At 41.5% G+C, this 22417-nt stretch overlaps 1 protein-coding gene across 7 annotated transcripts in view; it reads right to left on the minus strand.

Annotated features, from left to right (window-relative positions):
- The window catches only part of Sptbn1 (spectrin beta, non-erythrocytic 1), a 197047-nt gene that overhangs the window by 33883 nt on the left and 140747 nt on the right, over window positions 1–22417 (minus strand). For all 7 annotated transcript variants that reach the window (XM_004867283.4, XM_087216384.1, XM_087216382.1 and 4 more), the window contains 12 exons: window positions 22132–22247; window positions 18893–19005; window positions 18004–18191; window positions 16943–17060; window positions 15643–15801; window positions 14668–14970; window positions 12862–13015; window positions 11323–12193; window positions 11089–11226; window positions 9513–10269; window positions 8605–8807; window positions 3822–3912 (listed from right to left, as the gene is read on the minus strand). In XM_004867283.4, coding sequence (XP_004867340.1) covers window positions 3822–3912; window positions 8605–8807; window positions 9513–10269; window positions 11089–11226; window positions 11323–12193; window positions 12862–13015; window positions 14668–14970; window positions 15643–15801; window positions 16943–17060; window positions 18004–18191; window positions 18893–19005; window positions 22132–22247 — 3211 coding nt within the window. The remainder of the gene's footprint in view (window positions 1–3821; window positions 3913–8604; window positions 8808–9512; window positions 10270–11088; window positions 11227–11322; window positions 12194–12861; window positions 13016–14667; window positions 14971–15642; window positions 15802–16942; window positions 17061–18003; window positions 18192–18892; window positions 19006–22131; window positions 22248–22417) is intronic.

Genomic DNA, 22417 nt, shown 5'->3' on the forward strand with positions numbered 1-22417 from the left:
GAACTCTTGAAGACACTGTTGTAGGAAAAGATTTTATGAACAAAACCTCAGCTGCCCATGAACTAGCACAAACAATCAACAAGTGGGATCTCTTCTTATTAAAAAGCTTCTGCACAGCAAGGGAAACCACCAGCAGTGTGAAGAGAAAACCCACAATGTGGGAAAAAATTTTCACCTGCTCTTTCTCAGACAAAGGTCTATTATCTAGAATCTATAAAGAAATTTTAAAAAATCAGACCTCCCAAATTTAAAGACCCAATCAAAAAATGGGCATCTGAAATGGGCAGACATATCTCACACAAAGAAGGAGAAATAGCAAATAAACATGAAAAAATGTTCAACATCACTGGTCAATTCCAGAGATGCAAATGAAAACAACATTGAGATTCCACCTCACCCCACAAAGAATGGCTGCTATCATGAAATCAACCAATAACAAATGCTGGTGGGGCTGTGGGGAAAGAGAAACCCTGCTCCACTGCTGGTGGGAGTGTAGACTGGTGCAACCACTGTGGAAATCAGTATGGAGACACCTCGAAGAACTAGGAGTGGAAGTCCCATTTGACCCTGCTATTCCACTGCTGGGGATCTTCCCCAAAGATTTACAAGAATCATACCACAGTGATATATGTGCACACATGTTCATAGCAGCACAATTTGTAATGGCTAAAACTTGGAAGCAGCCCCATTGCCCATCAACTGGAGACTGGCTAAAGAAAATGTGTTTTTTTTAATAAAATGGAGTACTACTCAGCCATAAAAAATGAGAAATTAGAGACATTTATAGCTAAATGGATACACATTGAGGTGATACTCTTAAGTGAAATAAATAGGACACACGTGTAAATACCGAACAGTTTCTCTAGTGTGAGAAACTGACAGTGTAAATAAGGACTAAAAGGTGTAACAGATAATGTGAAATAGGAAGAAAAGGGGCAAAGGGGAAGGGGAAGTGGGAGGAGTAGGCGAAAGGAAAGAAAGGAATAGAATTAATATAAGAAAATGAAAAAATGGAAATAAAATCTTTGTAAATAGGGAGGGATAGAGGGGTTGAAGGGAGGGCAGGGGAATGGGGAAAAAATAAGAAGAAAGAGAGATTATGTAAAGATGCAAATTTCCAAAGATGAACATCAGTACACTGTGTACCTAAAATGTACCAATACAATTTTTAAAAACCAAAAAATCAAAAAAGCAATATTTTTTATATTTTTCATCTGTTTTCCAATACAGTCTATTAAATTAACACTATAGAAAGTAAGATGCTATCTGTATTCCCCTGTGTTTATTTGGAGCAGATGGGACCCTGCCCATTACTACTGCTAGTCTTAACAGTTGCCTCCCACGCAGTGTTGAAGACCGGGCCCAACAAGAGCAGATTTCATAATCCAAGGCTCTCAGGAGAAAGAGAGTATGGAAAAAAGGCCAAAATTTGTATTCTCTGGACCTCAAACCACACCAACAATCAGGAATGGTTATTAAATTTGACCGTGGGGCACTAGGTCAAGCACTATCTACACAATTGGTAGATTTTTACATGTAGAATAAATCTCAACAAACTCCATTCTCCAAGATTCTGGCTTGAAAGGGGTGTGTTTTGATGAGGTTGAATGATGGGAAGTGTATCAAAGCATAATACATATTGCCACTTTGCTTGTATTTCTGTACCCAGGGTTTTAGAGTCCCCAAACTTGACCTAAATTCTGTCCTAGGCAGATTGCATATGCTGATGTGAAACACCTGACATTGTCAGTAGACGCTACGGCTGTACTAACTTTTAAAGCGACTCATGGAGAGACAGGCAGAACAAGGGAAGTAGCATAAAGCCCTGGACTCAGCAGAGCAGTCAGACTTGCAAAACATCTTCCAGACATAAAGAAGCCCAACCCAAGCTTTCCTGCCTATTCTGAGCAAAAATCATGCAGAAGTGAGTCCCTGGGCAGGCCTAACTGTCACTGGAGATCAGCCAAGGAGTATGCAGAGTGAAGTCGTAACCAAGGATGCTAATATACAGAAAGTGGAAACCAAGATCAAAAGACCTATTAAGGTTGACCATTTCCTGTGATTCCATGGAAAGGACAATTACTTTATCTACTAACTTTTCCTGCATGCTTCTATAAATAAATCTGTAGTTTGAGAGTGGAAAACAGGGGACTGGAAATTTCAAATATAAGCAGATTTCTCTCAAGGGTTCCCCTTGATCACTCATCTGCCCATTTCTTGGCATTCTGTTCTCAAATTTAGCTCAGGTTTTACTATGAAAAAATTTCACTTTACTTACTTGCTCTTTAAAAGCAGAAACACAAGATCCCATCTATACCCTGTCCAAAGGATCAGGGCCTAGGGTTAAAATCCATCTGCCTAGCCTGCAAACACCTAATCCCTTTAATTCTTTTCAGCATGAAGAGGCAACTGGCACCTACTGCAGCATAACATGCACGTTTCATAGCTTCTGTCTTGGGTCATGGGTGCTTCTGTCAGTGAGCATTCTATTTAAATGAGTTATTCATGTTCACAAGGCAGTCGTGTCTTGAGCCTATTTGTCTGGTGCCAGGCAAATCCCCCAGAGACCTAGATTTGTCACTGTGTCACGTAAAGCTGACAGACCCTAAGCAACATAGTTTAGCGACTTTTTTAACCTTTAGCTGCTAGAGCATATTGCAAGATTTACAGTTGATTACGGGCATGAAGGATGGCTTCTGTCACAGAAAATCTAGCCGCTACCATTAGAGCCATATTTAACAGCCACACATTTGCATGCAAGGTATAATGATGTGAGTGTATTCTTAGCACAAGACCTGATCCTGCCCCCACATCCCTCACTCTCAAGGGCACTGAACTTCTCGTGGATGTTCCTTACCCCATTTTTGCTGCCAAGGGTATTTAATAAACCAGAGAAGACTGAATATTAGCATTGTGCTTTGGGAGACAGAGAAATATGATGTGCTCATGAACTCAAATATATGTTGTCAGCTAGATTCTTTTCTCCAACTAGCTTGTAGAGATACTACAATTTTCTGGCCAACTTCAGTTTTCAAAGTTTGTTTATGTATGTTTCAGGGAGAAGGAAGTAGTATGAGAATCATCATATTAATGCCATATGTTAAAACTAGTGTTTGAAATCAGAATTATTGTTCTTGGCATATCAGACATATATTTAGGGAGTTTGGAAAGTAGATATTTTAAGGTTATAAATGAGTGAAATCTAGTTTGTAGTGTATGGTTTTAAAATATCTGCTTCTTACTTGGTAGCCAGTTTTGTTGTTTCTGTTAGTTCTTTCCTTCCATACTGTATCATTTAAATCAACCTCACTTTAAAGAGTTAAAACAGTGCTAAATGCTTTTTAGGGTGCAGAGTATTTCTGAACATCACTGCCCAACACATCTCCATCACTGCAATGATGGAGAGGTTCCATGTCTGTGTTGTCCAATATGGTAGCCGTTAGTTGTATTTGGCAACTGACTTAAAATATAGCTAATGTGATGGAGGAGCTATGTTCTTAATTTTAATTAATTTATAATGAAATAGCTACCTGTGGGTAATGGCTGTTGTAATGGACTGCTCAGTCCTACAATATTCTAGATTACCATAATCTAGATTCTTCTAAGTGGCAGTTTATAAGTTGGAAAACTGACAAAGTGCCTTATCTTGTCATTTGCAGACCAAAGGGAGATATAAATTTCTCAGCTCATTAATTTAATTTTTCTGGTTTTTTTTCTTTTTTCTTCACCTCATTAATTTTATAACTCAAAGGGCTTCTACAGCCAAACATTGGCTGGCTAGTGTTGAAAACCAAGAAGGAAAAGTCTGAAGGACAACATACCTCTTGACAATCTTGCAGGAATTTCTGAAGATCTCTGTTATCCTTTAATCTCATTAGAAGTTCACTGGCTGCCTCACGATTCTTCCTATGTCTATTGAAATAATAAGAAAAATAATTTTTAAAGAAGAAATATAGAAAAGTCAATTTCTTCCTTGGGTTTCTATATATGCCAAAAAGAGTTTGCTTATTATTGCTAATTATGTGAAGGAGGCAAGATGAACGAGGGGTTTTAGTACCTTTCAAATGAATAAACCATATTACAAGATAGATCCACACACCTGTCTAAGCTACACAACAAACCAATGACAAAGGAAAATGATCTGCATTTTCTAATCTAGTATGAGGGAAAAAAAAAATCGAAGCGTGTATTCTATACAAGGCCCCATTCTGGGCACTATGGAAAAATCTAAAACCTATCTTTAAGAAACTCAAACTGGTTGATATGCACAAAGCTAAGAAAATATATATAATCATATAATTCACTTTGAATAAATGTTTTCTGATTACCATTTCACTAAAACTCACCAAAAATAAAATGTAGGAATGAAAATTTTTAGACTTGTAATATTATATAATTACTCCATCCCACTCTTAACTAATAGGAAAGTATAACTAAGGTTTAATGAGCCACAGATGCTCAGACAAAAAACCTGCAAGACCTGAAGTTGCTTAACTTGGTTAACAATAAAGAAAATGGGGTGCTTACTACCCAGCTTGAACCCTGCACTTGCTGGCAAATTTTTTTCATGTTTCTGTGATGCAGGTCTGTACAAACTAGTACAAATGCCAGGAAAATGACTGCAACTGCAAGGGAGAGAGCTGCTTTACTCTCAAGACCAAGAAGCACTGCCACAATTACATTTCTCTGACATTCCTGTGTAACCTATGCAAGAAAGACAGCCTCAACTACGGTATTGAGAGGGGCAAAGAACAGCGTGCTAACAGGGAGAGCTGGGTTTTCATTCTTACTCTCAAAGCAACTCCTTGCCACATGGGCCTGTGGGAAGGATCATCCTCCACCTCTGCCAGCCCCTAAGCTAGGGGTGAGCAAGAGTACAACCTTAGATACTCCACAAAGCTGAGGGAGAATAGCTCAGGGAACATGTGCTGCTGACTGACTGATGTGAGGAATCCTCCCTTACAGAAAGAAAGATCTTACAGTGACACCATGTGTTGCACAGGCCCTCAGTAAATCCTGAAGAGACATCCAGAAAAACAGCACAGAAGCCCACTGTCTGCCTGGGGAACTGACCTAAAAAGCCCCTGATCCTCTGGCTACTGTAGATGCCTGGGCTATATAACAATGGGAATATTACAAGTGGAGATAATATGGTCATATATGTTGGCTATATAACATTCCCTTTTTTGTTTTTAAGTTGAAGGAGATGCTATAGCTTCAGGGAAGAGTATCTTAACATGCTTATGCTACCTAGGCAAAATTCAAACAGAATACTACTATTTAATGCTAAATGAAAGGAGTTTACATATATTTATGCTATAAAACTTCAAGGCATGGATTAGAAGGAAAATGCTAAAACAGCATATCCCAGAGAAAGGATTAAGGGTAGCAGTTCTCTCTCAAAATTTTAAACATTTATTGCCTTTATTATAATAAAAATAATAAAAGCCAAAGCCACTTTGTTATTGCCATCTTTCATAAGAAACTAAAAAATAAAGATTTTAATAAATTTGGGCTAAAAGGAATTAATCTAAAAATGTAAGGGGAGAGGACTGTTAAGAAAAGTTCTTGAAGTCCTGTACTCTCAAATTCCAGTTCTACATCTAGGTAGGCTTAAGAAAATGAGGCAAATCTTCAGGAGGAAGGTTAACTGAGGTGGAGTTAGTGACAAAAGGTAGGAGTCCTGCTTTTAGGCAAACACCTTGAATGAAATTCAATTTCCTTCAACACAGCACCTTGTAGAAGAGCTGCAATGGCAAGGAAGAATCACATGCGCTGGCAGTTACAAAAGGACCTTCGATGCTTATAAAAATAAAACATTATCTAAAACATTTCTTCAGAGACAAACAACCAGACAGAATCTGGATGTATTTCTTACAAAATCAAATTTCACACATGCCTAGAAGATCTTCCTGTCCAGGTGCTCTTTCTCTTATAGTGGGACAATGAAGAAGGGAAAGAGGAGGCTGGGGATTAAAGAGTCCAAATGATACTGCTCCAGGGGTAGCATACGGATGGCCTTTGCATCCTTTAAGGAATCCAACAGCTCTGCAGGTAGTGGCCTAACAGTTTACCACTGGAGACTGACAGGGAGTTTTCTCACAGTGGGGTCACAAATTCAATTATAGGGAAGGATCTTCTAAAACCTGACTGTACTTTCCAGTCCTGACAGTGCTCGCTGGGGTGAGGTTCTCTTGATTTATTTCCATCTCTCACCTCCTGCCCCTGTAACAAGACTCAAAAGCTCCATCACATGAAGCAGATGCCGAGCATAACTCAGTTTCCTCTGAAGAATAAAAAACTTGGGGGCTAGAGCCAAAAAGTTTGGAAATCATGGTGTTTTTTATTCCCTTGTGAGACAGGGCTTTACTTTACAAAGCTGGATATTGTTCTGTTGCTCTCTGAGGGCTGTATTATGGTTGGAATTTTCCTTTTAGCCAGAAGGTTCCCTCCAGCAGCCCCCCACCCCCCTGTACTGTTGGACAGCAGGCTGGTTTCCACCCTGTCACAGGCAGTTTTGAAGGTCACCTATGCCCCAGGCACATCTGTTAGAGTCAGTGTTTTTGTTGTGGTATTTTTTCTTTCAACAAGCTCAGTGGTAATCAGTGAGATTACCTTAAAGTGAGCATGTTACAAAAAAAATAACTTCATTGCAGCATCAGAATGTTCCGCACAAGAGCATTAAATCTGAAGGTGTGGACATTTAGCTAGCTTGTGCCTCTACAACACCTGGAACATTTTTATAACAAAGATTATATTTGTACATTTTTATACAGATAAAGATCTTCTAAGGTTAGTTTCAGATCTTGAGGCCTCTGGGCCTTAAACTGAAACCAGAATTTGGTTAACATTAGCTAAGATAGAAAAATGTAACATGTAAGATAAGATGGCAAATCAATAGAAAGCCCTTCTTCCATCTTTTTTATGCTTATTGATAGTACAAAATCCTCTTTCGTTTTTTTTTTAAAGTGGAAATCCTAAGGAAGCCCTGGAACTTCAGGAGCCCTGGTTCTCAGTCAAGGGTAAAAGAAAAGGTTAAGTTACAACTGAGGACTGCTGAAACGCTTTCAAATCATCTGCTTCCAAAAACCCCGTGCAGCTGCAGCACTGGGACGCACACAAACAAACCAAAGGCAGCTGCACATCTGCCTGAATGCATGTGTCTGGGGGGCCAAACCTGCCTGGAAGAAACCAGTTGTGTGCATCAAACATGGAGGAACATGAAATAACACATTTATAAAAACAAGAGACTTCACCTTAGGAAAGAAGGAAATAAAAACTTTTTCTCTAGGTTAAGAATTGCTCAATCCTTATCTCTCACACTAATTTAAGGTTTTGGTGGAGGGATTTGTGTGTGCATGGTGGGGGGCTGTTTGAAAAGAAATAGACACAAAATTATAATTAGTAAAAGTTGTGTCCTATTCCACAGTACTACCCCTAGAATACATGGTTTAGGCTGAATCAGTGCAAACAGAGAGACTGAGAGTACTGAAGCTGGGAGCTAAATCTTTATGGGAACAAGAGTAATTCCCCTCCCTAGCTCATGTATTATTATTATTATTATTATTATTATTTTTATATTATTATTTTTTTTTTGGTACCGGGGATCGAACTCGGGTCCTTGAGCTTGTGCAGCAGGCGGCGAAACCACTGAGCTAAATCCCTGGCCCGCTCATGTATTATTTTAAGTTGACCTGGCCCAGTGTCCCAGGAGACTGTTTCAGATGTTGTAGGAAAGGGAATGCTTTCAGCAGGCAATTCCTTCTTCAGAGGTGTACATGAAGCCAGAGGAGCCTTGACATCAGTCTCAGAATGAGCCTTTGAATCTAGCCCAAACTGGGACCAGAGAGGATCAGCTGGAAGAGGTCAGTGACTGATCCAAATGGGCCAGCCCAGAACTGGCTGATGCTGGTACATCTAAAGTTTGACCTGCCCCATCTCCCCACTTTAGTAATCAGGACAGAGTAAGAGTAAGGGTGAGTCAAAGAGTACATATATCAGCCTTCAAACTAGGGAGAAAAATCTTTCAGAAAAACAAAAAACTGAAATGAAAAAATAATCCTGGAGATGCCCTGGCAGATGAGGAAAATGGTCTTTTCTCTCATTATGAAAAAGATCCTACTACAGCAATATCCAAGGCAATTTTTAAAGAAAGGCCAGATAATATTTGTAGCTCTCCCAGGTACTCGGGATATGTAAACCTCACCCTCCTTTCCTCTCCTCTGATAGGCTTCAGCAAAGTCTCAGAGATGAAGGTGAATGTGGCCTGGGCTGAGAAATGTCTAGCTCCTGGGGACTCACGGGGTGAAACATTGTGTGTCAACTTAACAGCATGGCTTATACCAGATTGCTTTTCAGCATTCTGGTTCTTACAGGTCTTAGGGTTAGGATTAGCTGGGCTTCTTAATTTCTTTTCTTTTGCAGGTACCTGTGCATTTTCAGACAGTCATACACTAGTCACTAATTTTCTATGTGGGTAGATGAAATTTTGCCAGGTGCCCATTGGGAAACTTATACCCACAGTCCCTAGGACTTCTGGCCAATCACTCAAGAGCCAGAGACTCTGGGCACAAAACTCCCTTCAGAATCTCAGGAAAACTATACCTGTCGTCAATAGAGTCCACCTTCTCCTGGATGCGATCTGAGTTGATGTTCCCATCGCTCACCAGCCTCCGGCCTGTTTCCACAACAGCATTGATCTTTTCCTCATTGGCATCCATGGTGGTCATGAAGTCCTCCTGTTTTTTAATAGCTGCTTCTGCTCCTTCCAGGGTGGTAGGCATTTCAGTGTGAGCCAAAACATACTCCTTATTTTGTAAGAGGAAATAAAATCATAGCAGGATGATATATTAATGACAGAACTTTTTCCTATTTTCTACATTTCTGCGCAACTGCTTCACTGTACTTAAATGGAATAATCTATTCAATCACAAAATGAAAAGTTTGGAGGCAAAAAACTGCAGTGGTACACCATAAGTGACTAAATTTTCCTAAGCAGTTAATGCTCTAATTTTTTTCCCCCTAAAGAAAAGTATTCAAGATTTGTCCCTCAGTCAAAAGGGTACTCTTGTACCTATGAAGGCAACAGCAGAAATCAAGCCCTATTTTGGAGACTATCCTGAGATGCTTCTCTGACTTCTGCCTTGTGTCTTTGGGTGAAGTCCTTGATCCTTCTATCCTTTAAATTGTATTAATACCTCACAGAATGATGCCATTTAAATATTATAAGAAGAAAAAAAGATATTACGAGGACACACCATGAACATTACACGTCCTCAAAATAGTTGAAATGTAATCATACTTTGTAAGGCAAAACAGTTTTCTTGGTAATCTTCAACTTCTGTCCCCTACACTGTGACAGATTTCAATGCCTAAGAGTCAGGAAAAAAAATATGTCTCTACATTATCCATCTAATGTCACACAGGAATGGTTTAAGTTCCTCTGGCCAAAAGGTTTCAAGCACAGCCAGGGCCCACTCTACAGGAGGAGCTAAGGCAATGTCAAATATTACCTGATTGTTAAGAAAGGCTTCAGCTTGTTTTGTGTCCCTAAGGAACTGCTGGTAGGCATGTGACTGAGAGAGGAGATTTTGCCTGTTCTCCCACATTTTGTGAAGCTCATTCCATCCAGTGTCCAAGGCCTGTAGCCGCTGCCGCAGAAACATGTACTGGGCATCGGTCTGACCCTGGGTCACCATCTCGCCCATGTCCCTCATCTTCTGGTAGTCCTCCTCATAGTTGTCAATCTCATTTTTGATGTTCTCATGCTGTGTGAGAAGCTTCTCTGCTTCAGTCAGGGTGTTGGGCATGTCCTCTGAGGCGATGGCTGTCTGGGTCCTGGAGAGCCAGGACTGGAAGTCGTCCAAGTCTCGCAGGAACTGCTGCAGCTTGCTGGCCTCTCCCAGGGAGGCCTCCCGGTTCTTCAGGGTGGTCTTCATCTCCTCCCACACATCACTGATCTCAGCCAGCCGAGACAGAATGGCCTGAGCCTGGTCAGGGTGCTCAGACTCTAGCTTCTCTGCCTCCTTCTGCAGGTCACTCAGCTTTGCCTCAATGGCCACCAAGTCTCTCTCCATGCCGGTCAGCTTGCGCTGCAGGGCCATGACACCAGCCAGGTCATTGCCCAGGTCCTGGGTGGACTCGATAACCTTGGTCTTTTCCCGAATCCAGGATTTGGTTTCGTTGCACTCGAGGTGGTAGTTCTGGATGCTCAGAGCAGACAGAAGAGCATCTTTCTTCCTGTCAACCAGTTCTCTGAACTGGCTCCACCTGTGAGTGCAGGGGCAGTAGAGAGAAGCATGAAAAGGGCTGAACATACCACCAAATAACCAAATGAACAGTGATGGTTAAAGCTAGACACCTTTTCCCTCCATCTTTGCTTTTACTACATGGTTTTTGGAAAAATCATCTAAATAAATGAACACCAAACATTATAGACATGGCTCAGGGATGCAGTATAATCCAGAAAAGGCCTGACAGAGAATGTATAAAGAGCTCCAACATGAGCAGTTATAATACATCTGTCCCACAGAGTCCTTTCAGTCAGGTCTGCCAGACACACTGCTCATTTCCAAATTGCTTCTAAGAACATTTTCCAATATTCAAAGGCTATGTCTACTTTTAGAACTGAGGCCAACTGTCCTCCCAACTGACTACTCAAATGTGTTTGTTCAACTGAAAGATAAGATCAGGACGAAGGTCCACCCTGACATTTAGGACTTTCATTGGCAAATTCAGTCTCAAACATGCCAGAATCCTGTTTCAGAAATCATTTAAAAGGGGACAGCACAAGTGTCACCTTTTTTGCCTTCCACTACACTAGGTGCAGGCCACACCAAGGCCTAACTGGGATATAGGGAGGCGTAGATGTTAGGCTGACTCAGCTTTGCCCCATCCCGAACGCTGTCACCCCACCTAAGAGCTACTTCCTACAAAATAAAGATGAGAATGTGCTGAAAGGCAGATGCCAATGTCATGATATCAGTGCTGCAATGCCAGTGACCTGGTGCAGGAAGTTCCTGACACCATGGCTCAGCAAGTGACCTCATCCCCTCAATCCCCCACATCGGCAGCTGGCCTCATGCTCACCTCGTGTTGAGTTTGTCCTGCTGGGCTTTGATTTCCTTCTCACTGGGGTGGCCGCTGTGCATTAGCTGACGTGCAATTTGGTTTACCACGGCAACCCGGGAAGCCTGGTTGTTCATTTCTGGCTCTAGGCTCTCGAATCTGAAAGGTAATTCAACACAATAGTCACCCCTGTGGCTACTAGTGGTCACAAGGTGGGGGCAGCACCCCTGGTACCTGGAAAAGAACCCTGCTCACCTGTGCTGGATGACTTCCAGGTCTTCCAGCTTCTCTGGGATCTGCATATTGTTGAGCCACTGCTCTTTCTCATCAATCCAGAGTTCACAGGCATCAGCCTCACTGAACATCTTGTATAGGGCTAGGGTGTCCTGCAGTGCCTGCTTCCTCAACCGGGTCAGCTCTGCCACCTCTTTGTACCGCTCCTCAATGCCTGACAGCCTGCCCCTCACATCTGGAGACTCTGCGTGCTCCTGGGGAAGGGCACTGGCCTGCTCGTGCAGCGAGTCAATGGTGGGCCTGTAGTTGGTGATCTCTTCGGCCACATCCTTGTGTTTTTTGACCAGAGACTGTGTGGAGTACTCGTCATGGCCCACATCATTGCTGGAGACTATCTTCAGGATATCCAGCATCCAGGCGTCGATGTCGTCAGCATCGGCCTGGAATTGGTGCAGCAGTGAGGCCTCCTCTAGGCGCTTCTTCCGAATGGCTGAAAGCTGCTCCAGGTTGGCCCACTGCTCCCGAATGTAAATGATCCGCTTACGGATCTTTTCTGATCCAAAGTGCTCCTCTGCAATCATGTCTTCACCTTCTTTGATGGCCTGCTCAAAGTGGCCACTGCGGCCGCTCATCTCATCCTCAAATGCCCGGTGCTTGCTGAGCAGGCGCATGACACTGGTCAGGTCTTTTCCATAATCATCAGAGGAGAGGATCTTCTCCTTTTCCCGTATCCAGCCTTCTTCTTCTGCCATCTCCCAGAAGAACTTCCAGAGGCGACGGGACTCTTCCAGACGAGCCCGACGTTCGGCCGCCAGCTGGCAAAGCTCTTGATAGCAGAACTCCATGTGGGCCACACGGTCTCTGATCACCTGGGGGTCACAGGGCTTGTAGCCTGTTCAACACCAAGGAAGGAATGTAATTGTTTGCTAAGAGTTTAGCATGGGTTCCTGCTCATTTATTGGGGGTGGGGGGTGGGGTCACACCTCATGTCCTAAGTGGCAGGGCCATGTGGGAGGTGAGGCAATGGAGTACCTTGTAAGCCCTAACTGGAAAGGAGGGAGGGGCAATGATATGCACATGATATGCATATCCTTTAGGCTCAATCATAGACAAAGTGATCACTTAAAAATCAAGAAAGCACATGAGTTATATGAAATAAGATAAATTCATTTAATCATTTCTAAAAATATAAGATGCAAAGCCAAAACCTTCTAAACATTCTCTAAAGATGTGACCAAGTATGGAAGCCATAGACTACTGGAGTAGCTACCTTAGATTGTTGGTACATGTTGTTACTGAGTGTGGTATGCTGAGCTTCAAAACCAAACATCAAACTGCTCAAAATCAAGTATTTAAGGAAAAGACGTGTCTATTTCAGACATGAGACACAGTTAAACTATTTAGAAGGCCAGTTCACTGCAACTTGTGACACAGAGGCAGACAAACCCACCAGGAACTTACAATGATATGCTTCAAAAGCCCCAGTGTCATGCACAACTTATTACTTAGAGATGGATCTCTGGTGTTCAGAAGGTAATGCTTAGAATGGTCCATTCTTACCTTCCCCATCTGTTGCAAACTTCTGGGCAGAAGCATTGACACCTCTCACTCGCTCTGCTTGGATTCCAATGTCTGCTTCAACCAGGGCATGCTTCTGTAACAGGTCTTCCACGCCAAGCAAGTGTTTGCCATAGTCTTGAGACAATAATAGGACCTATGCACAAGACGCAATAGAAAGAAGATGCGTGCTTTGACTTCAGCATCATATCAACTTTGAGCAAGGAGAGAGAACCAGCAACCAGGGTGCCCCTTCCTTTGAGCTTGCCACTGACCACACAGCTTTAGGGGAAGATGGCAGTGAACCAGAATAAAACAATACAAAACAGTATTGAAAGCCAGCACCAGGAGACACATAATAAACTAAGGATCACCTAGCTTGGTAAATAAGCCTAATCCACACTAAAAAAGCACAGTCAAAGAAAAAAAAAAAGATGGGGTGTCTTCATAAAGGATTCAAAAATGTAAACTGAGGCTTCAGAAAGAAACAGACTGCCAGGTTTAGTGACACACACCTGTAATCCCAGCACTCCAGGAGGCTGAGGCAGGTAGATCACAAGTTTCAGTCCAGTCCAGAAAACTCAGCAAGACCCTATCTCTAAAAGGGGGGGGTGGGGCAGGGTTGTACCTCAGTATGAAGAACCTGGGTTTGATCCTCAGTATTGCCCGCCTCTCCAAATTAAAAAATAAACGAAACTGCAGCAACACTATTCCAGAAGGTAAAAGATAAAGGTAATAGATTTGTTCACTTCAAAATTTAAAGAAATTGCTTAGAAGTTGTTGATCTCCAGTGAATGTGTTTCTTCCCTTAGCAGTACCCTCCTATGCCACGAAACATATACATAACCAATGGGAGAAAAACCCTGCTGAAAAGCTTAGAAGCTTCATCTTTAACCAAATAAGAAAGTAGGGTCAGGTGGCTGTCATGCTTAGTAGATCCCAAGCAACATCTTAGGTTTAAGTTGACCCCATTGATGTTTTCTTTCTTCTTGCAACAGTTGGCCAAGATTTTTCTATCAATTGTCCTACATCCTCTCTAGATGAGATTTTTACTTTATTCATATATTTCTGAAGAAGTCTCTAGCTTGACATGGATGAGTGTTCCATGGCCTGCACCACCAGACATGAATAGGCATAGGGCTAAGGTACAATGATAGCTCTTTTCACTGGGTGGTAGAAAGCTTGGAACCCCATGCTCAGAGCTGTGAGTAATGGAAGAAGCACAAACCAGCATTAGCAGCCATCAACACTCAATCCTGTCCCATGCTTTGTATATATACCGGGCACACTTCAACTTCACAATACCAGATAAGGTAGACAGGTAAGTATAAGCTCCATTTAAAAACAAAGAACAGAGGCTCAGCAAGAGATTAGGAAACTCAGGCACTCACAGTGTGAGCACTGGTTGCCTGGTTGTGACCTGTCCACACTGCTTACCACCCTCCCACTTCTCTGTACCACCCGATACATAGAAGTATCACGTACACATAGAAAGATCAATGAGACTGAAAGCTCGTTCAGCTCCGAAGAATTGAAAACAAAGAAAAACAAAATTTGATGCCTTACACTGGAATATATCTAAATTACAGTAACAGACCTCTGGCTATTGAGATGGTTATCTTTACACCTTATTCAAACTTTCACCTTGTGAGCTACTCTCGTCCCACTGTTAGAATGGTCCCACTCTAGCTTTACAGTATGAGAATTAGATAAGGGGTGTGTGTATTGAGGGGTTAATGGGTGGGTCCTACAAAAGAAAGGTCCAGCTAGGTCAGCTCTGGCCTCTGTCTGCTTTCAGTAAGGTGTTACCTTCATTTCATCCATCCAGTCCATAATGTAGAGCATTTCCTGGAATATCTTCTGCAGCCCTAGGTTCATCTCAAGGCGCTGCCTTCGGGCCCTGAGCAGTTCTAGCAGGTATTCCCAGAGCCGGATGACATTGTCTTTTCTTGCTGTGATGCGCTTGATGTCATGGTAGTTCTCTGCCTCGAGCTCTCTGGCCACAGCAACCACAGCCTGCACACGCTCCTCATATGCAGCAATGTCTGTCTCAATGGCCTCGTGCTTTTTTGTGGCAGCTTCGACTGCAGGAAGGTCAAATCCAAAGTTGTCCTACAGACAAATGCAATAAAAAGAAAACATAAAATAAGCCATCTGATCCAACAACAAAAAGAAAAACAGAATAGGGCCAATGCTTCATGAGTCTCTCACCCCCATTGGCCTCTGGCTTCCACAGGCTCCTTGAAACTCCCTGTTTGAACTCAGATGCCCTCCTCAAAAAACAAATCAGTAATTTCTCATTTTACAGAGGAGCCCAGCTCATCTCTAGTACCTGACTTGAGACTGGAGTATATGATAGTTTATGTCACACCAAGGAAAAGAAAGCTTGTCTTATTTATTTCATGACCAGTCTCTCACTGCCTTGAAGGGTTGGTTGGTTAAAGACTGAAAGGGGGGGGTAGGGGGGACTTTTCCCCACCATGAATGTGATCATTATGTATATCAAAAGTGTACCAGTTAAATTAATTAAAAAAATTAATGTGAATGGTTCACATGTACTCGCTGGCTTTAAACAAACTCTGGTTGGGCTGCTTCCAAATGTATGACAAGTTAGATAAATAGAAAAGAAAATGTATTAGAAATTATAAACATCCTCTTCATGGGAAGTGGACAGGATGACTGGACAGTTACTTCACCACACTGCATACCATGGGCCTCCTGAGTGTGGCTGACATTTTTAGACTACCCCAGGAACAGTTTCTCTAGTAATGCTGAGAGCAGAACCTGAGACACTAGACGCTGGTTTTCACTCAGCCAAGTCTCCCTCATAGCTGCCTTGCGGTCAAATCTGCGGGCAAGCTGTTCCAGTTTCTCCTGTCTGATGAGCTCGTTCCGCAGAGCCAGTTCTCTCTCGTGTTCCGCTTTTTCCAGTCTTTCCCAGGCCTGTAGAAATGAAAAAAAAAAACAAGCCTTCCTGTAATGTTCAAGGAACATTCCCTGGCTATAGCCAACAGCCAGTATTTCTCAAAATAACCTGAGAACTTGAAAGGCAAATCCCATTCCTATCCTCACCCTCATGGACTCTTACATATGTTTTTTCTTGCTGTAACCTCATGGGAACACACTTTAGGTTTAGACAAACCAAAAGATCCTGTCTTGTACTTGGAAAACAAAACAGTGCACACAAGGAGCAATACAACTAAATTATATATCTCATATTTAAGAGGAAACAATGTATTATCTTAAATAGCTCCAGTCATATAAAAAAGAAAAAATCATTGAATCCCCCATTCACTCCATTCTGGGCCACTTTTCATTTATTTATTTATTTGGGGGAGTTGGTGGTGGTGTTGGTACCAGGGACCGATTTCAGGACCTCGCCCTTGCCAAGCAGGTGCTATGCCACTGAGCTACATCCCCGGGTCCTGGCCCACTTTTTAAAAAATTCACATATCTGAGAATTTCTTGAAAAATCCTGACTGATTGCCCACATTGAATTCATTTCTATAAAATGTCTTGCTTCACATTTAAAAAGTCCAAACATTCTACTCATAGGAATCTAAGTGTGTACAACTGATCACAGAATTCTAGATTTTTCAAGTTTCCAGTTATAAATAATGCCCATTGTAAATTCTCTAATTGTAGACATAATAGGCATGATAATGGAAACTATCTGACAGCTTCTTTGACAGAAGGAGCCAACATCCCAAGTCCACAGTTCAGATATTCCAAATAATGAAATAGGGTTTCACATTCTCTTTTCTATAATTTGAAGCTGAGTTGACTGTCTTGGGCAGATGAGAGGTAAACTGAATACATACATATCTCATCAACAAGGCAAACAGCCTCTGTCAGGCTGGTTTGATAAAATCTAACACTGCCCCCAAAGTTCCAACAGACTGGCCTATACCAAGTATGTGCTGAGCCCTCTGCCACCCCTGGCACTCATCAATTGCCACTCATCAGTTTGGCAGGGAGGAAGAGATCCTTCCATTCTCTGCCCTTTTGGCAATGAAGTCCCAGTGACAGAACATGAAGCCTGCAGGAGGTTAGGGCTACATGGGTCTGGATGGATCAGTTTTACCTTGTTGATATCAGAGATGAGCTTTCCCTCACGAGGCATGTAGACTTTCTGATTATTGGCCCTCATCTTGCTCTGAATAGTGAAAAGCAGCACTTCCAAGTTCCCCTTCTCTGTAAATCTATGCACAGACAAAAAGAGCCATAAACTTGTTTACTGCATTTTGTCCCATCAAGAGGAAAAATTCATTTTTTGGTGGAGGAAAAACCATTTCACACAATTTTAAAAGCCATTTATCTCTGGTCTGAATTTATGTGAAATTCATGTTATAGAGACAGTATTGGCTTAGTCTTTGGTCCTAAAAACCTCAGAAAAAGCTAATTGTGATTTTTTTTGGGTTTTTTTGGTGGTTGGTTGATGGTTGTTGCTGGGGTTTGTTTTTGAAGGTATCAAGGGCACACAAGATTCTTCCATTAATCATTTAAACCATAGGACTTAGACAATGAACTATTTTATTTAGAGAATGAATTCAGCAAAGATTATTTCAAATGTTTACCTAATATAATTTTCAATGAGTTTCAAAGACTTCATCAAGGAGTTAAAAGTCAAATTTCAGAATAACTTCAGAACTACAGTAAGCAAAAGATAAGGTCTACAATCTGTAAGAATTATGAACTTAAAAATATGAAAAATCAAATCTTGATGGGCAGCAAAACCTGATCTGAACTGATACAAAACAATTTATTATCTTTCTTTATCCCTCACAATGTTAATATTTACATTGTGCTTGACTGTAGGTTACCTGTCTGTGACCTGCCTAGGGTCTTTCGTTTACAACATATTTACTATGCCTCTTTCCTAAAATCTGAAAAATATGGTATTTTGAAAGACATCCGCCACAAGGATTTTAGAGGGACTGAGGGCCTGCATCATTTCTTAGGGGTCTCATGTATCCTGTATGTTAGTGACATATTTCCACTGGAAAAGGCCTAGAAAGTATGGTTTATAATAAATTTTAGCAACACAGAATCAGATGAAAAATAGTAAGATAGACCACTGATGAGAGATCACAGAAGTCAGAAATCTCTTCTCCCATGCTAATGGTACTACAATTTGCATCTTACTTGGGTGGTTTCTCCACAGTGCGGTAAGTGTTGAATGCTTGAAGTTGCTGTTGAACACCAACCAGTGAATTAGCAAATTTGCGATTGTTCAGAATAATGATGGTTTGTTCAATCCATTCCAGAAGGTCAGAGGCAAGTGATTCATACTTTTCAATCATTTTTTCTGTTTCAATAGCATTGTCAAGCACCTGTAAATAAGGGTTATGAAAACAACATCAAAATATCACCATGCAAGAAAATATGATTGCAAACCTACACGAACAAATGCATGCCTAATGACTGGCTTTGAAACAGTTCTGGGCCACTTTGGCTCAAGCATTTTAACTCAAGGAACCATTTCCTAATAGGTATCCAGACTGTGGCTGTATTTGTGAGCAATCACAGATCAACACAACTTTAATTGGTTCTGAAACCACCCAATCTCCCTGGAAAAGATTCTCAACAACTCCTATAGCCCAACCTCCCAAATTTCTAGAGAAGCAAAGAGGGCTCTGTTTGGCTTGACCCTGTTCCAAGAATTTTCCATTCCACTGCACTGGGAGGACAATGTCATCTTGTCTGAGGTGTTTTGAAAAATATGGTAGAAGAAAATCAGCCAAATGAGTAAAAAAGCCTAAGACTAAGAAAGGCTGAGGAGAGCAGTATTTCTTGTCTGCGATTCCCCTCCACTCCCCTCTTAGACTTTTTAGCCATCACCTCTCCCTCCTGTTACCCTTTGAGAAGGACAAGCATCTGCCTATTTCCCTGTCATGTGGAGAGTCCGCCCCAAGGGACTGTTTGTTACTGGCAAACCTGATGAGTACATGGAAGAATGTGGTGCTCAGCAGCACTACATGAAGACACTGACTTTCATTATGTCTCACAACTTACTGAACCAGTGTGAGCTCACCTTTCCAATTCGCTTTCCTTCAACAGCCAAGGCCTTCATCTTAGAGAAGTAGTGGTAGTAAGTCACCACGTATGTGATGATAGACTTCTCATCAGGGTGGTCCACACTGATATCTGTAACCCAGAGAAGACCTTGTTCAGTGTCCTGCTCAGAGTGCTGCCACTCAGGCAGATGGAACAAACTAGAACTGTATGATAGCACTGAACAGCCCAGTGTCTTCCTTGAGAGTTCTGTCATCACTACATTAATTACAATGATGATAAAATCATGTCACCAATTTGTTTACCATATGAATACAGAAAATGCCTTCTAAAGACATACTGTGTATCTCTGCCCCCTACCATCAAACTGGCTTTGTGGTTCTTGAGTCCTCTTTTCCACCTATAGAACCAAAATCTGCCTTGGTCACCCGATCTCTGGACATTCTTGTCAATCATACGCGGTCAGTCATGGAATACTGACTTGCATAGAGGCTCTCTCACTGGGTTTCTCTACTGCCGTACTCACTTTACACGTTGCATAACCATAAACACTTTGTCCTACCTCTAACATTCTCCAAAGTGCCCTTCAGTCTGAAGAAAAGTGTAAGGCATTTTTTTCCTCTACAACCTGGCTGTAACTTTCCCTCTTTTTCCCATCCACCCATTTCTCAAATATTTATCAGGCTTTTTCTAAGTACCAAACATTGCTCTAGATATTTCTAATTCCACACCTACTAATTCTTCTCAGGTTCTAAGTATCTGAACCAAACTTTACTCTTCACTATTCCCCAGATATACCCCATACTTTGCAATATGACTCCTTTTCTTCAACACTTCTCTTTGCCTGAAATAGCTTTTCCCAACTCATCACTTCCTACTATCCTTGAAGACCCAGTTTGAGAGTTACAACACAGTCATTTCTGATTCCCAAAGCTATTGTTTTCCCCCCTGTTCCTTTTGGAGTTTGCCATAAAGTCCAATTCTAGCAGGTATTATCATTTATACACAATTTATCTGCTTACAAAACTTAGTCCACAAAGGAAAGAAACCTGTCTTAGGCCCTTATGCTACTCTACCTCCCAAACTCCTAGTGTACTGTCCTGCATAAAGTGTTGGTTAATGAATATTTAATAAGAGAGGAATCAAATGAATGAAACAGCAAGTCTTTAGGTATGACAATAATGAGGGAAGCACTTAACCCAGGACAGATTAAGAATAGAACATAATGGATAACTCTTAGTAGATACATCAAGTTCTTTTTCATTCATACCTATACTTTCATTTCTACTCTCCACCCAGCCCTATGAAGTGAGATTGTTGCTCTCTTTTTTAAATTTCTTTTTTTTTTTTTTTGTACCAGGGATAGAACTCGGGACCCTGCGCTTGGCAAGGCAGGTGACAGATCCACTGAGCTAAATCCCCGGCCCATGTCACTTTTATAATTATTTTTTCAGAACCAGGGATCGAACTCAGGACCTTGCGCTTGCCAGGCAGGCGTGGCACCACTGAGCTACATCCCCAGCCCTCTTATTTTAAACATGAGAACACTAGGGCTCAGGGCTTGGATTCTCTTAGCTCAGGGTCACCAAGAAAGTCATTGGCATCAAGAGTCAGACTACAGCTATGGTTCCCACCTGAGAGTTCCTGCATCTGCTTAGTCTCATTCAAGTATACCAGAGGAGAGAAAATGGGAGGACAGGAAGAAAAAAATGCCAGGCTTGAGTGAAGTTTTATAAATACAAAATGTCAACAATAATTGGAAGAAGTAAGCAGAACTTTTTTTAAAAACTTGTTTAAAAGTATATTTTTCAATAATGCCTTCTGAGGCACTGGATAACTAATAGAAGTTGAACCTAATCTTAGTTTGGGGCTAGAACAACTAATACTCAAGATCAAACCCACAGGATCCATGACATCAGCTGCTATTTTTAGTTCCCGTCCTGTGATCTGAGAAACATCAATCCCCTTTTTATACTGGGTAGTGATTAGAAAGATTAACAAATGAGCGAGATTTTAAAAAATTTTGTTAGTGTGATAGAAAAAAAGAGGTTCTCTGTAAAAGCACAAAGAGCCAGAGCTAAGGAAAATTTCCTTCTCATAGTAAACCACAAAGATTTATCATAACTCAAAGAATTTTAGTTTTCTGTTTATATTGAGAAATCATTTTAATGGGTTAGCACCAAGATAATTTTATCTCAGCTTCCTGTAATGAATGTATCAGTGAATCTGACGCACTGGAAAATAGCCGCAAAGCAGCCTGGCAGCCTCATGACCTCGACCTGCCCTTGGGGAGTTAAACTTCCTGTTGTATATTTATAAGAACTTTGAACTTTCTCTCTGATCCGTATTTTTTTTCTCTCTCTAATATTTGCTCACAGTTGAGAGAATCTATAAACCTCTAGCACTATAAACAAATCTTATATTTTAAATGCTTTGCAAAACTAGAAAAAGTTCCTTTGAGAGCCCACATTAAAATGAAACCCAGAATTAGGATTTTGGGGACTGCCTCCACAGAGTATGGTTCTGTGCCACCTACGGTCAGACTTAGGGCAGCTTCAAGGACCCACAGAATAGAGCGATCAGTTTTATGCAGAGAATGGGACAGAGCCGTAAGAAAAAAGCTTTGAGTGGTACTGCTTCTTCCACTTACAGCTTTCCTTTCTCGATTACACTTTCCTCATTTAACTGTTCCGTTTGCACACAAGCAAACAAAGCACCATCTCCTAACAAGGCCTGTCTCAATCTCATCTGTCCCAAAGCACTGACCTATAACTGAATACCAGTTAACCAGTATTTGCTAAGCACCTATGCCAGGTTATCTACTATGAACACAGGTGCTTAGAACTTTCAATGACTCCCTACTGCCTGCTGAACAATCTCTAATTTAGCCTGTAGCGCCCCGTCCCACTTTCTAGGGGTAGTTCCCGCCATACGCTAAACACAATTCCCACTGAATCTCTGGTCCTCAAACTCTCCTTCATCTTTCCTTATTCTGCACTTGTTTCAAACATATCCTTCTGCCTAGTGTGCCCTCTCCTTCAGACTGTTTAAATCAAACTCATCTTTCAAAGCCTTTTCTAGTGTTACCCTACCCCACAAAGCCTCGTGTAATTCCCATAACTAAAATTACACTCCTCTTCCTTTGATAAATCCCAAAGCACACTGTACAAATAAATATACTGACACTAAGCAGGTTTCATATTAACCCTTTGGTGGTGGAGATGTTGAAGTCCCACCTTTCATCCCTGCAGTCCTTACCTTCAGGGTCCAGCAGTTTAGTGAGGCCAAGGTGCTGCTCTGCCAGGTTAAATGCATTCTGCAGATTGTAATGTGCATTGGATTTCTTGAGCTTATCAAAATCTATCAGGTCAGGCCTAGAATAACAGCAGAACAAAAACTCATTGTAAATCTCAAACAATAATAGCTAATTTCTGAATAAACACTTCCAATATTTATTAAGAAAATGGCAGGTAATGACTGAATTTATTTATTTTGTTTGGGAAAATTTACATATTCTCCCATATTTGCCTCATATGGAATTCAG

Source organism: Heterocephalus glaber, unplaced genomic scaffold, assembly GCF_053883595.1.
Source record: "Heterocephalus glaber isolate CG9 unplaced genomic scaffold, H.glaber_assembly_v1.0 deba00001457, whole genome shotgun sequence".
Classification (NCBI taxonomy): Eukaryota; Metazoa; Chordata; class Mammalia; order Rodentia; family Bathyergidae; genus Heterocephalus; species Heterocephalus glaber.